At 41.0% G+C, this 12,860-nt stretch overlaps 2 protein-coding genes across 2 annotated transcripts in view; one reads left to right on the top strand and one right to left on the bottom strand.

The window, feature by feature from the left end:
* Window positions 1–490: 490 nt before the first annotated feature.
* LOC140377433 (germ cell-specific gene 1-like protein) lies at window positions 491–5,550 on the top strand. The gene is made up of 5 exons (XM_072462830.1): window positions 491–945; window positions 2,521–2,568; window positions 2,762–2,914; window positions 4,022–4,133; window positions 5,220–5,550. Exons 1-5 carry the CDS (start codon window positions 657–659, stop codon window positions 5,509–5,511), a joined length of 894 nt encoding a protein of 297 aa, XP_072318931.1. The 5' UTR covers window positions 491–656; the 3' UTR covers window positions 5,512–5,550.
* Window positions 5,551–6,375: 825 nt separating this feature from the next.
* Window positions 6,376–12,860, bottom strand: part of tmc5 (transmembrane channel like 5) — a 14,745-nt gene continuing 8,260 nt past the window's right edge. Inside the window, exons 11-20 of the mRNA XM_072463461.1 lie at window positions 12,764–12,860; window positions 12,607–12,682; window positions 11,934–12,031; window positions 11,771–11,866; window positions 11,619–11,694; window positions 7,880–8,013; window positions 7,614–7,787; window positions 7,368–7,446; window positions 7,208–7,300; window positions 6,376–7,132 (exon numbers count right to left, since the gene is read on the bottom strand). The exon at window positions 12,764–12,860 is cut by the window's right edge and continues 70 nt beyond it. Of these exons, the coding sequence (XP_072319562.1) occupies window positions 6,587–7,132; window positions 7,208–7,300; window positions 7,368–7,446; window positions 7,614–7,787; window positions 7,880–8,013; window positions 11,619–11,694; window positions 11,771–11,866; window positions 11,934–12,031; window positions 12,607–12,682; window positions 12,764–12,860 (1,469 nt within the window). The 3' untranslated portion in view covers window positions 6,376–6,586. The remainder of the gene's footprint in view (window positions 7,133–7,207; window positions 7,301–7,367; window positions 7,447–7,613; window positions 7,788–7,879; window positions 8,014–11,618; window positions 11,695–11,770; window positions 11,867–11,933; window positions 12,032–12,606; window positions 12,683–12,763) is intronic.

Here is a 12,860-nt window from a genome sequence, read left to right as displayed (position 1 = left end):
AGAGAGAGAGAGAGAGAGAGAGAGAGTGAGAGAGAGAAAGAGAGAGAGAGAGAGAAAGAGAGAGAGTGAGTGAGAGAGAGAAAGAGAGAGAGAAAGAGAGAGAGTGAGTGAGTGAGTGAGAGAGAGAGAGAAAGAGAGAGAGAGAGAGAAAGAGAGAGAGTGAGTGAGAGAGAGAGAGAGAGAGAGTGAGAGAGAGAGAGAGTGAGTGAGTGAGTGAGAGAGAGAGAGAAAGAGAGAGAGAGAGAGTGAGTGAGAGAGAGAGAAAGAGAGAGAGTGAGTGAGTGAGAGAGAGAGAGATAGAGAGAGAGAGAGAGAGAGAGAGTGAGAGAGAGATAGAGAGTGAGTGAGTGAGTGAGAGAGAGAGAAAGAGAGAGAAGAACGTTCATCTTGATGCACTTGATGTAGGCGCGCGTCAAATCCTTTGCTAACGTGACTTCCTATTGGCTGTGTGCGCGTGTGGAGGGGGCTGTGCGCGTGTGGAGGGGGCTGTGCGCGTGTGGAGCGAGACTGTGAGGTTGTGGCACTTGGCGGCTCGGAGCAGAGCACGGAGGATGTTTCGACTATTTGTCTACATTTGCTGTAAACTGCCAAATGGGACCTGACCTGCCGGAAGTAACGCGCACCTGTTTCCAAAATGCAGCCCTGAAGCTCGGACCATGAAGACCACGCGCAGATGCAGGACCCTCCTGTCGCTCGGACTCAACTTCTTCGCACTCTTCTTCTCCATCACGGCCTTCATCACTTCGTACTGGTGCGTGGGGACGCAGAGGGTCCCGAAGCCAAAGTGCAGCAAACTTAGGACCCATCAGTGCATAGACTACGGAGTGAACGAGACAGACCCCAACAAAGTGGTCTACAGCTGGGAGACCGGGGACGACCGCTTTCTGTTCCGCCAGTTCCACACCGGCATCTGGTTCTCCTGCGAGGAAAACATCCACGATGAAAGTAAGAGCCCGAGTCTGTGTCTGCAGCAGATAGTGAGACTGAAGCATCTTTATGGAGATGAAATAGTCTAATGTCTCTGAAGGTGAACAGTGAAACAGCATCGATATTATTAAAGCCTAGTAGGAAACTGGCCCTTCTTATTTATAGGCTTTCTGTGTATTATTATTTTTCTTTGTAATGAGATCATTGATCATGTATTTAAAATAATATTAATAACATATCAGTTATATTGTCTTTTACGTTTTACACCTTTCTCAAAGTTAACACTCAAATCACACTCTTTGAACCATAGCTGTCTTATGGCAGACCGAGGCTTGACTGGCATTCTATACATTTATGTATTTGTTTTACTTGTTTGTTTGTCTGTTTGTTTGTTTTTATTTAGGGACAGATCAACATGTGTTATCTGAAGCTGGTTTCACAGGGTTTATAGCCTCCTTGACTAATTTGTAACACCATGTCATAGGAGGGCAGAAGGGACCGAGCAGAATCACCAAATAACATATTAAAAATGTTTAGGGATATTAAAATAAATAATTTTGAAAAATCCCCCCAGTCCCACAGTGAAGCAGAACCTCTGTGTTTGGCTTGAGCTTTGCCCAGTGCGGTGGTTAATTGACAGTGTTGCATGTGACAAAGAGAAGCACTTGCACATAGAGAGTTTTAGAGTGACAGGATTTCCCTGCATAGTGCAGGTCAAAGGTGTCAGCAGCATCACACTTTATTATTACTCAGTGTCAGGTCCTTATTGGGCCCATGTCACAGAATGAAGAGGTATTTACAGAAATGTGTGCTTCAAATGTATTTGCATTATGGTGAACTGTAGTGAACAGACGAGGTGCTGAATTGAGATTATTGAAGTCTTAACTGACACGTCTCTCTCTCATCAAGTGTCTGCAGTGGAGGGCGAGTGAGACAGCTTGAGTTAATAAGGATTATGTAACACGGCCCTTGATGAGTTTTTCCTCAAAACAGCTGTTGCCACCCTTCTTCTACCTGATTAATGTTTCATTTGCGACAAATCCAGCCACATGCTCAGCTCAGCAGATGAGAACATGCCATTAAAATGAATATACAATGTTGAGAGCTCCTCATCTGATCTCAACACAGTAGACTCAGGCTGGTTGTAATAAAACTACAATATTATCATAGAACACATGATTGTAATTCTGTGTAAATACCAGTAATTCTCCAGGACAACAAACAGCTGCTGCGTGTCAGTGCCAGCTCACCATCTGCCATCACCGAATACTCCCAAAAGGCCTCATCGCTGCCTGACATATGCCTGATATCCAACATTGACTTAATCCACTCCTAAACTTCTGGCCGCAGATTTCTTTATTTATTTTTTTGGCCACGGTATAATCTGAAGTGCAGTAACACACCTGGATGAATTAGGGGATTAGATTTGGATGGGAGGACTCTGGCTCTCACCAATGTCACTGCTGTAGTCACATATGTTCAGTCTAAAAACAGTCATGACTTCTAAACAAAACCTCAACCAAGTATTTATAGTTCACTTTCAACCTTTCTAATGCTAACCAAAAGGAATGCATTTGTTGTGTTTTTTGCCAGGTGAGTGGTGCCGAAGCTTCATTGATTTGGCTCCTGCATCAGAAAAAGGTAAAAGCATGATCAAAATGGCATTAAAATACTAAAATATGCATTCAAATTGACATGCCAATTACAGCTATTTGTGAATTTGTGTTTAATAACTATCAAAGCGGATTTATATATTGACCTTGTTCTGAGATGTTGGTATATTGCTGTCAACCATGTAGAAGTGGCTTTCATGTGGGCCTGTGTGCGTGTGCAGGGATGTTGTGGCTCTCGTTGGTCTCAGAGATGCTCTACATTGTGCTGCTGGTGGTGGGCTTCAGCCTCATGTGTCTAGAGCTGGTCCACTCCAACAACATCATCGACGGACTCAAACTCAACGCTTTTGCTGCCGTCTTCACTGTGCTCTCAGGTATGGCATAGTTTGTCATATATAGTACTTTATGAGGAAACATCAAATATACACTAATACTCAAGAGGAACTTACATACTTGAACAAATAATAATAATACAACTTATATTGCGCTTTTTTGGACATTCAAATACGCTTCACATTGCATTATTCATTCACAATTGTAGCCAAGGCTGTCCTGGGACAGACTGATGCAAGCGAGGCTGCCAATCGGCACCATTGGCTTCTCCCACCAGTACCAAGGCAAGGCAAGTTTATTTGTAGAGCACATTTCATACACAAGGCAATTCAAAGTGCTTCACAGCAGGAAAAATGCATTCAAATCACAAAGAAATTACAGAAGCAGAAATACAATAAAATTAACTAAATTAAAAATTATCAATCCAACTGATTTTCTAAACTAATAAAATCACAAACAAAAGAGAAGAGTGCAAAGAAAAAATCCTTTCAGTCATATGCGCAGCTAAACAAAACTGTTTTTAGCTTAGATTTGAACATTGTCAGAGTAGAAGCCTGTCTCACATCTTCAGGAAGACTGTTCCAGATTTTAGCTGCATAAAACTGAAACGCAGATTCCCCATGTTTTGTCCTGACTCTGGGCACCAGCAGGAGGCCGGTCCCTGTGGTCCTCAGAGTCCGATATGGTTCATATGGCACTAACATATCCAAGATGTACTTTGGTGCTAGGCCATGGAGAGACTTGTACACAAGCAGAGCTGCTTTAAAGTCTATTCTCTGGTACCAACCATTACCCCACACACCAGAGTCATCCTAGGCAGTAATGTGGGTGAAGTGTCTTGCCTAAGGACTTTCTCTAGCCGCCCACTGCCCATAGGATGGGGCAGCATGGCCAGAAATACATATATACAATACATTATATATACCATGAAAAATGGCTACACTAGTCATTGTCATTTTCTAAAGAGACTTAATTTATTGTTACTTACTTGAGTTAGTTCTTGTTACTTGCTTGGGTTTTGTTAAGAAGTTATTCACTTCTTTTTATTACCCTTCTTCTGGATTGATTTCAGAGTTTTGAGTAATGGTGATGTATAATCAATACGTGAGTCGGGAGTAGAACATGTCAGAGGTTGTGTTTTGTTGCAGGTCTCCTGGGCATGGTGGCACATGTGATGTACACACAAGTGTTTCAGGTGACGGTGAGCCTGGGCCCGCCCGACTGGAGGCCCTACAACTGGGTCTACGGCTGGTCATTCTGGTATGAAACAGTGTTGGGTGATACCACAGGTTTTTATTAGATTTGATACCAAATAATATTGTTATTTTTGTACAAGTATCTATACTTTTCAATACCTCTGTCAGTATCGGTGTATCATTATTGTATATATGTATCGATATCTGCCCATCACTAGTATGAAACGCTCATCATATTTAGCATCTTCTGAAGGAATTGTGTTGTAGATTTAAAGTAATCCTGTCCACACTCAGGGAAATCATCTTGGGGTTTCTATTTGTCCCAAAACAGTGGTCATCACTCTCACCTCTTCCCACCATTACTGATGCTAATGAAAAAGAGCCAAAGCTCTCATGTTATGGCTGGATTAGGCTTTGGTGTCTAAAGCCCCTAATATGGAGTATGATTGGAATTGCATAAGGGGATAATATTTCATTTCTTTTACAATATGCTCACAATGCTGCAAATCCTGTTTTCAGGACTAACAATTTGTGACCTTTTGGGATTCCTGCGTGTGAAACATGACGAGATGAATTGGCTGCATAATCAGTGACCAAGTGCTGAGAGACTAACATTAATCTCTGCTAGCACAGTCAAAACGGTGTCAAAACGTTCAGCCATAACATCATGACCAGTGTGCGCCCCAAATGTACTTTTGTGCTTTCTTAGTGGAAACCTATGCAGCTATTATACATATATATATATATATATATATATATATATATATATATATATATATATATATATATATATATATATATAGCTACAACAGTTTGACTTTTTAATTGGTTCACCACTGTTCTTTCTGGGAATTTTGGTACAGCCCACAGCTGGAAACCCCCAACCAAAAGTTTTTAATTTTGGACTCCATCTTGTAATCTAGAGTATGGCCCTTGGCCCTTCTTGTTCTCAAATGTGCTCAAATATCACCGAGTAAATATGTTAGAGACATTAAAAACATAAGGGGCAGCGGCAGTTTAGCACTTTTGTCATCTGTCAGTGCTTCAGTGCGACTGTAGCTTCAGAGGTAAATTCCCACCATCACGTTTCATTGTTGTTCTAATGTTATGCTATAACTTTTGTGGTATAAATCTGAGCTCTCTGTTGCAGTATGGCATGGGCATCCTTCACCTTCTGTATGGGAGCGTCAGTCACTACCCTCAACTCCTACACCAAAACAGTCATCGAGTTCAGGCACAAGCGCAAGACGTTTGAGCACAGCATTCGTGAGGAGGACGCCCGAGAGGCGTTTGGCTACTTCAGAGAACATTCCGTGCACTCCATCTCCAAATCTGTGGAGGTTTACCCAAGTCAGAGCATAAAGAGCGGCAGAAGGACCCCCATACCCGCAGACTCCCTGGACCTGAGCGACCGGGCGTCCTTAGGGGAGGAACAATGTTGAACTATGTTGGCAGTGCTGTTGGATATCAGTCCCATTTTTGTGGCAACTATGGCCCTGACCAGTTTCTGACACTTGAACCGACAGAACGACCTTTCACTCTCTTCAATGTTTGCATAGTTTGACTGAATCCTGCCTTATTTAACAGAGGACTTGACAGGTTGTTGTTGATACTGGTAGAGAGTTGGAATTTTGGAGAATCAATTTTAAGCGGCTGAAAGACATATTATATGAACGTACAAATTTATGAGGTGTTTCTAGCCTTATGAACCCACCAACAAAACAAAGGACAAGCATCTTAACTTATATCTTATGATAGCTTAAAGTAAAAATATGTGCCTACATATAAAGTAACTCATTGTAAATCTGTAAAGTTTTGAAGTGAATGGTGCAGTGTGTTACAAATAACTTTATATGTCCCCATGTGTTTAAATTTGTCTCATGCCATTACTGGGCATTTAAAATACAATTGAAACACACATACATACATACATACATACATACATACATACATACATACATACAAACATACAAACAAACAAACAAAGAAAAGTACATTATATGTTTAAATTTCACACATGCCTTTATACAATAAATCCTGAGTCTGTTTGTTGTTTCTGAATGACTGGATGTTAATAAATCTTATTGGTAGTCTAAGCAGTAGCACATATGCCATGATCCGGCTTCAGTGTTGTTAGATCCACTTCCAGCTCAGACAATTCGCTGAATGTCTCCCTCCTCTCACCTCCATTTTACATGACACCGCCATGCATTCAGGCCAGCGAGGTTAGTTGAAGACTAGAGGTTATGAAATGCATGTTAACTTTCACCTGAGGGCAGTGTTGCATTGGCAGTGATAAGACTAGATTAGCTCAATGAGGAGTTTATTTGTATAGTGGGTTATCATATAATCTCATTAAAATATGTCATATTTACATTATAATACATAAAAGTGCATACAGAGGTGGACCCGCACTCTCTTGTCTGCATGACTAGCCATATTTTTCTTATATTTACACTACAGTGAAGAATATATAAAATCACATCTTATGATATTTTCCCTTGTTCATCATTCAGCTCAATACCCGTCATCGTACTCATTCTGTGCCTGTTGTCGTGCCAACATGGCCTGTATAAGAGCGCTGGACGGGGCCGGGTTTTGTGGCGCTGCGGGGACCCGCTGCATCCTCTTCAGCTCCTCCTCCTCCTCCTCCTCTGCTCGCTGCCTGGCCTGCATCACCTGCATCATGACACTATTCACGGAGGTCGGACTGTTCTCCTGCTGCTCCTCGGCCCCGTGTCTGTAGTTCACGTGGTTCTCAGTAAACCCCGCTCTGCTGTAGTACTCCTCTCTACTTTCAGCTCTCTGTCGGGCTTGCATCGCCTGAGCCAGAGCACTGGAAGGGCCACCATTTGTGTCGTAGAGGTCATTCTGGTCGGAGAGGGGATGGGTGAATATGCCCTGTGTTAAGTTGGTGGACTCTACGGGAACTGGAAGTCCTCTGGCCCGCTCCCTCTGCTCTTCCTCCTCTGCACGCTGACGGGCGAGCAAGACCTGGACCATTGCATTAGAATTAGAAGAAACATTTGATGAAAAGTCTTCTGGGCGGGGCTTGGTTTTGCTCTAGAGAGGAAATGAAGGGCATTGATTTATTTTTGATTGAACAGTATTTAGTCCAGAGAGAAGGAAAAAACTGACCTTTTTCTTGTTCTTCTGTTTGGGTCTTTGGTTAGGCTGAGATTTCTGGAGGTTCTGCAACTTTTCTAGCAAAAAGGATTTGTCTTTGCCTTCCTGGAAAAATAAAAAGACTATCTTCATATAAAAAAAATATTTTGTTTAGAATTTAAAAAAAACTTACATTGACAATCTGTCGACGTAAAAGAATAATTAGTTGCTTCCGTCCTTGACTCACTTGCCAGAAAATGTATACAATAATTCTGTCAGGAAAAACAGGTCGATTACACTTTAAAAATGTGTACAATTTCACACTGGACATTTTCTAAATTTGTCTGTATAAAGTATTAATCGTATTTAAACTTTGAATGATTAAATAATCTCTTCCACGTTAGATGACCCAGCTCATTATATGATGACATGTACTTACAGAATGATAATTGTGATGAGGAAGTAAAAGACCTCGCTCCTGATGACCTTTTGGTAGATGAAAACAACCCACTCGGAGCCAGGGATCGCCTTCAGCTCGACGATCCACGCCTCCACCACGCTGAAGGTGCTGTTGAGCCCCCGGAACGGGCCGCAGTGCTCAGACGGGGTCAGGCTGCGGCACAGGGGAGGGGAAAAAAGAGCTCACAATGAAAGCTGTGAGAGGTGGGACTTTGCCAAACACTAGGAGTTGTGAGTTGTTCATACCTCCAAGCCGTGTAGCCCACAATCCCCAAAGCCCCCAGAAAGAAAGGGAAGAATAACAAAGCAGTAAAGATGGTTTTCATTTGAGCCGCTCTTCCTGTCCGACGCGGAGGCTGACAGTTCTGCATCAGGCTAACCTAAAAGGAAGTAAACACAAACATTGAATTCATGAATGCAGCTGTCATAGTTTTGAATGGCATTGTTGAGGCTTATGTGTATTGCGGTATTAATTATCAGCCAAACATCCACAAACATCGCACTCTGCATTTTCCACAACACAGGATGAAGGAAGCGATCACCATTTATAATAGGTTTGAATTAATTATTGACTCAGGTGCATAAATGAAGTAACATGAGCCTCGAGGATCCGGGGCATTAAGTGCATTGTGTCTGTGCATGTGGATGTGTCACTATGGCAGTTCACTTTACCATCACCAGGCTCTTTTACTAGGGCCATATTTAATAACTACACTTTTGATAGCCTTAATAGCCTGAACAAAGACTTAATTCATAATGAACAAATATTTATTGAAGAATAGAATAGACTATTTGTTTGTTATGAATTAAGTCTTTGTTTGTGCTTTATCAATGTGCAGTTATTATAAAGTTATAATTATTTTAATGTAATTTTATTAAAAAGCTTTGCGATTACAATAGATTTTCAATTTAAATATTTATAGTAACATTTCTTTTTTTCAATTTTAAATATATTTAAGAGCATTAACATTTAATAGAAGACTGAAATATTAAACTTTCATGAAGAAGTTCATGAAATTATTGGAAGCTGCAGTAACAACTCGCGTGTCCTATTTGCCACAGTAAACAGATTAACAAACCCTCCAGCTCAGCTGTCGTTAGAACTCATTTCCACATCCACGTGTAATGAGTTTGCATTATTCTTTAATGACAAAGTTCAGGGCATTAAAAATGCTATAAATCCCACAATGCAAGAAATTACCCTAAAACCACCAAGACACTTAGAGCTCACTCACTTTGCACCAGTAACTGACAAAACTGTCCATGAGATCATCACCAGTCTGAGTTCATCTACATGCTACCTCCATGTGTTACCCACCAGATGTGTAAAGTCTGTGCTGAACAGTTTATTAGCACCACTCACTCACATAGTTAACATGTCGCTTCAATCTGGAACATTCCCAATATCTTTGAAAACTGCAGTCATAAAGCCTCTCCTAAAGAAGAGCAGTCTTGATGTCTCAATACTGAGTCACTACCGGCCCATTTCTAATCTGCCATTTTGGGGCAAAGTCCTTCTTTACCAACAGCTCACGAATTTCCTTTTAATAAACAACTAATTTGATGTTTTTCAGTCAGGTTTTAGACCTCATCACAGCACTGAGACTGCTCTTGTCAAGGTGACAAATGACATCCGCCTGAACACTGACACGGGCAAAGCCTCAGTCTTAATTCTGTTGGATCTGAGTGCTGCTTTTGACACTGTCAATCATGGGATCCTCTTACAGAGACTAGAGGACTGGGTGGGCATCACTGGCACTGCCCTAAACTGGTTAAGGTCCTATCTGGAAGACAGGAAGTACTTTGTTGACATTGGTAGCTGTGTCTCAGACCACATGACCCTGACCTGTGGAGTGCCCCAAGGGTCAGTCCTGGGTCCCCTTCTGTTCAACCTCTACATGCTGCCGTTCGGTCAGTTGATACGCAGTGAAAATGTATCCTATCACAATTATGCAGACGACACTCAGATCAATGTTTCAGTGTCGGCAGGTGACTATGGACCAGTAGATTCACTCTGTCACTGCATCCAACAGATCAGTTTGTGGATGCAAAACAACTTTCTCCAGCTGAACTCAGACAAGACTGAAACAATCGTCTTTGGCGAAACAAAGAGAAAGTGTTAGTGGTCACCTCCAGAGTCTCCAACAAACCAAGTTAGAAATCTGGGGGTAATAATGGACTCAGACTTGAACTTTAATAGCCACGTCAAATCAAGAACATCAGCAGCTTTTTACCATCTAAAAAACATTGCCAAAATAAAAAATATAGTGTCAAAACCAGATTTGGAGAACTTTTCCATGCATTTGTCTCCAGTAGATTAGACTACTGTAACGGCCTGCTCACTGGCCTCTCCAAACCAGCTGTAAAACAGCTGCAGTACATCCAGAACGCTGCTGCTCGGGTCCTGACTAGAACCAGGAAGTACGATCACATTAGTCCTGTTCTCAGGTCTCTGCACTGGCTCCCTGTGGCTCAGAGAACAGACTTTAAAGCAGCTCTGCTTGTATACAAGTCTCTCCATGGCCTAGCACCAAAGTACATCTTGGATATGTTAGTGCCATATGAACCATCTCGGACTCTGAGGACCTCAGGGACCGGCCTCCTGCTGGTGCCCAGAGTCAGGACCAAACATGGGGAATCTGCGTTTCAGTTTTATGCAGTTAAAATCTGGAAAGTCTTCCTGAAGATGTGAGACAGGCTTCTACTTGACAATGTTCAAATCTAAGCTAAAAACAGTTATGTTTCGCTGTGCATATGACTGAAAGGATTTTTCTTTGCACTCTTCTCTTTTATGCCTTAAATTATTTACACGTTACCCTTTTTATATTTTTATTTTATTTATTATTATTATTATTGTTATTATTTTTTATTATTATTTTTTTGACATTTTAAATACTAAAATATGTATCTGGGACTATTTTGAGGTAGCACCCTGCACCTTTAAATTTTAGCTTAAACATAGCACCCATTAAATTTATTCAAATTAAAAGGTCTTTCTTTAGAGAAACTACTCTACATTTCTAAAACTACTATTTAGATACGATTGCATTTGAACATGTAAATAATTTTACTGGACACAATAGCCCATTGTGCTGGTGTCCAAGCCCAGGAAGAGCCTGGTGCACCTACCCACTGACCAATAGCCAGGTTTTAACACTAAAGCTTTGGCCGAGTTTTGTCTGAGACAATTAGTTTAGATAAAGCTAAATCTAGGGAGGGGCAGACGAGACTAGGTCCGTCGGTAAATATACAAAGCGCCACACATCAGGTGGAGGCGTCGACGAGAGAGTCGTCGTAAAAGCAACATACGCTCAGCACAGACGTGTGCAGTTTGCATAAAGCGCGTAGATATGGGAACAAATCAATCTAAAAGTGATGTGTCCATCCCGGAGACACCTGTCATGCTGCAACGTCAAATAAATATGGAAAGAAGTGTCTGGAATGCTGCCAATGTGGTCTGATAAATTTGGATTTGGCTAGGTGTTTTTCATTTTCATTTTTTATTTAGTTAATTTTATTGTATTTCTGTTTCTGTAATTTCTTTGTGATTTTAATGCATTTTTTCCTGCTGTGTGAAGCACTTTAAATTGCCTTGTGTATGAAATGTACTCTACAAATAAACTTGCCTTGCCTATTTCAGAACATGTTTGCTGAGGTCTAGACGACAGGTTTATGAGATAAGTTTGAGTGGTTTGGAGATAAATCATGTTACTTAAAGCAACAGTGAGCAACTTGTTCTATTTGGAGTCTATCCAAATAGAACATAATTAATGGAGACACATAGGTTTTGTGCCATACTGTGGAATATTATAGCCAAAAAGACAACATTTACAACAAAACAAGCTGGAGGAGGTTTTTCAGTGCAATAAACACATCCAAAATGGAAAAAACTTTGTCTATTTTGTATGTACAAAATTTACATACTGGGGCTTTAAATCACTGTATTCAAATTACATTTTAGTTTTGATTGCGATACACCTTTTACCTTCTTTATATAGAACAGGATGAAAAACTTCAAGATCTGGATGGCTGGCAGCAGAGGAGAGAAATAGATACCAATCCTGTGGAAAAAATGAACACTTTATCATATTTAAGACGAACAATTCAGCACTTGATTATAAATATTGTGTTTCTCACCACGCCAAAGTTTGTGCATAGATTATTTCCAGAACATTTCGAGCCACATCAAACTCTGGAACTCCCAGACGAGGAAACCACCGCGTCCCAACCACACTGTAGAAAAAATATCACTTAACATTCTGCAATTGAATGGACTGATTGGTGTAACTGTTCCACTGACTTGCTGAGAAACTCTCCGAAGAAGGATCCCAACATCAGGAAGATAAAGTCGACAATGACTAAGCGATACAAAGCCTGTCCGATGACAGACTCCCAACACTGTGAACAATATCACATACAAAAGTACTTTATGAGTGAAACATCAAAAACAAAAAGCAATTATAACAAAGTAAAACATAATTTAGAACAATGTCCGTGCTTTTACATGAAGTCATAAGTTAGTCACTTGCAGTGTTTTATTTATTTATTTTAGTGCTAATGTGTAAATGTTTTTTTTGGTTAAATTTTGCCAGGTCAATGGGTTTTCTTCCCTGGTTAATAGAGGTTAATACATCAAAAAAATGTATATAGTGCTTTTCCACCGTAAAGGCACTCAAAGCGCTTTACTTATGTGGATGAAGTGTCTTGCCTAAGGACACATTTCCTCTAGCGCCCCACTGTGGCACCAGTGTAGCGCCCCACTGTGGCTTAGCTTCCCAAATTGGGCATTGACAAGCAGGTATGACCACATTCAGCGTCGTATACTCAAAATAAACAGTCAACATTCCTACTAAAAATGTCCCTTTAATTGGTCAACAACACAATAAATAAAATGTCCAGAATACGGCACATGCATTGTACTATGTACGGCTTTTCTTTTTAAGTTTGAAATAAAAATGATGACTGTCACGTACCGAAAACTTTGTCGCCACCACATTCATCCAGTAGTAACACAAGACGCCCAGTATGCACATTCTGAGAAGAACGTTTCTGCACAGAGAAGACAAATACGTTAGACATCCACAACCTTTTTCTTGTCATTCATAACTTTGAGACATCTTGCGTTCGAACCTGAGCACGAGAGCGTAGATCTGCCTGCGCTGACTGGAGTACTGCTCAAACTTGCTAAACAGCGAGTACAACAGCGGGACCACCATGTTCATGAGAG

Source organism: Eucyclogobius newberryi, unplaced genomic scaffold (genome assembly GCF_026437365.1).
Source record: "Eucyclogobius newberryi isolate DKJ021-1_F unplaced genomic scaffold, fEucNew1.0.hap1 SCAF_4, whole genome shotgun sequence".
Taxonomy (NCBI): Eukaryota; Metazoa; Chordata; class Actinopteri; order Gobiiformes; family Gobiidae; genus Eucyclogobius; species Eucyclogobius newberryi.
The sequence above is the reverse complement of the archived record's forward strand: the minus strand, read 5'-3'. Positions and strand labels throughout refer to the sequence as shown.

Excerpts from the sequence above, each read along its gene's own strand:
- LOC140377433 (XM_072462830.1), top strand. The coding sequence starts at position 657 with ATGAAGACCACGCGCAGATGCAGGACCCTCCTGTCGCTCGGACTCAAC. Across the intron at positions 946-2,520 it reads GGAAAACATCCACGATGAAA|GTGAGTGGTGCCGAAGCTTC; the intron begins GTAAGAGCCCGA and ends GTTTTTTGCCAG. Across the intron at positions 4,134-5,219 it reads GTCTACGGCTGGTCATTCTG|TATGGCATGGGCATCCTTCA; the intron begins GTATGAAACAGT and ends TCTCTGTTGCAG.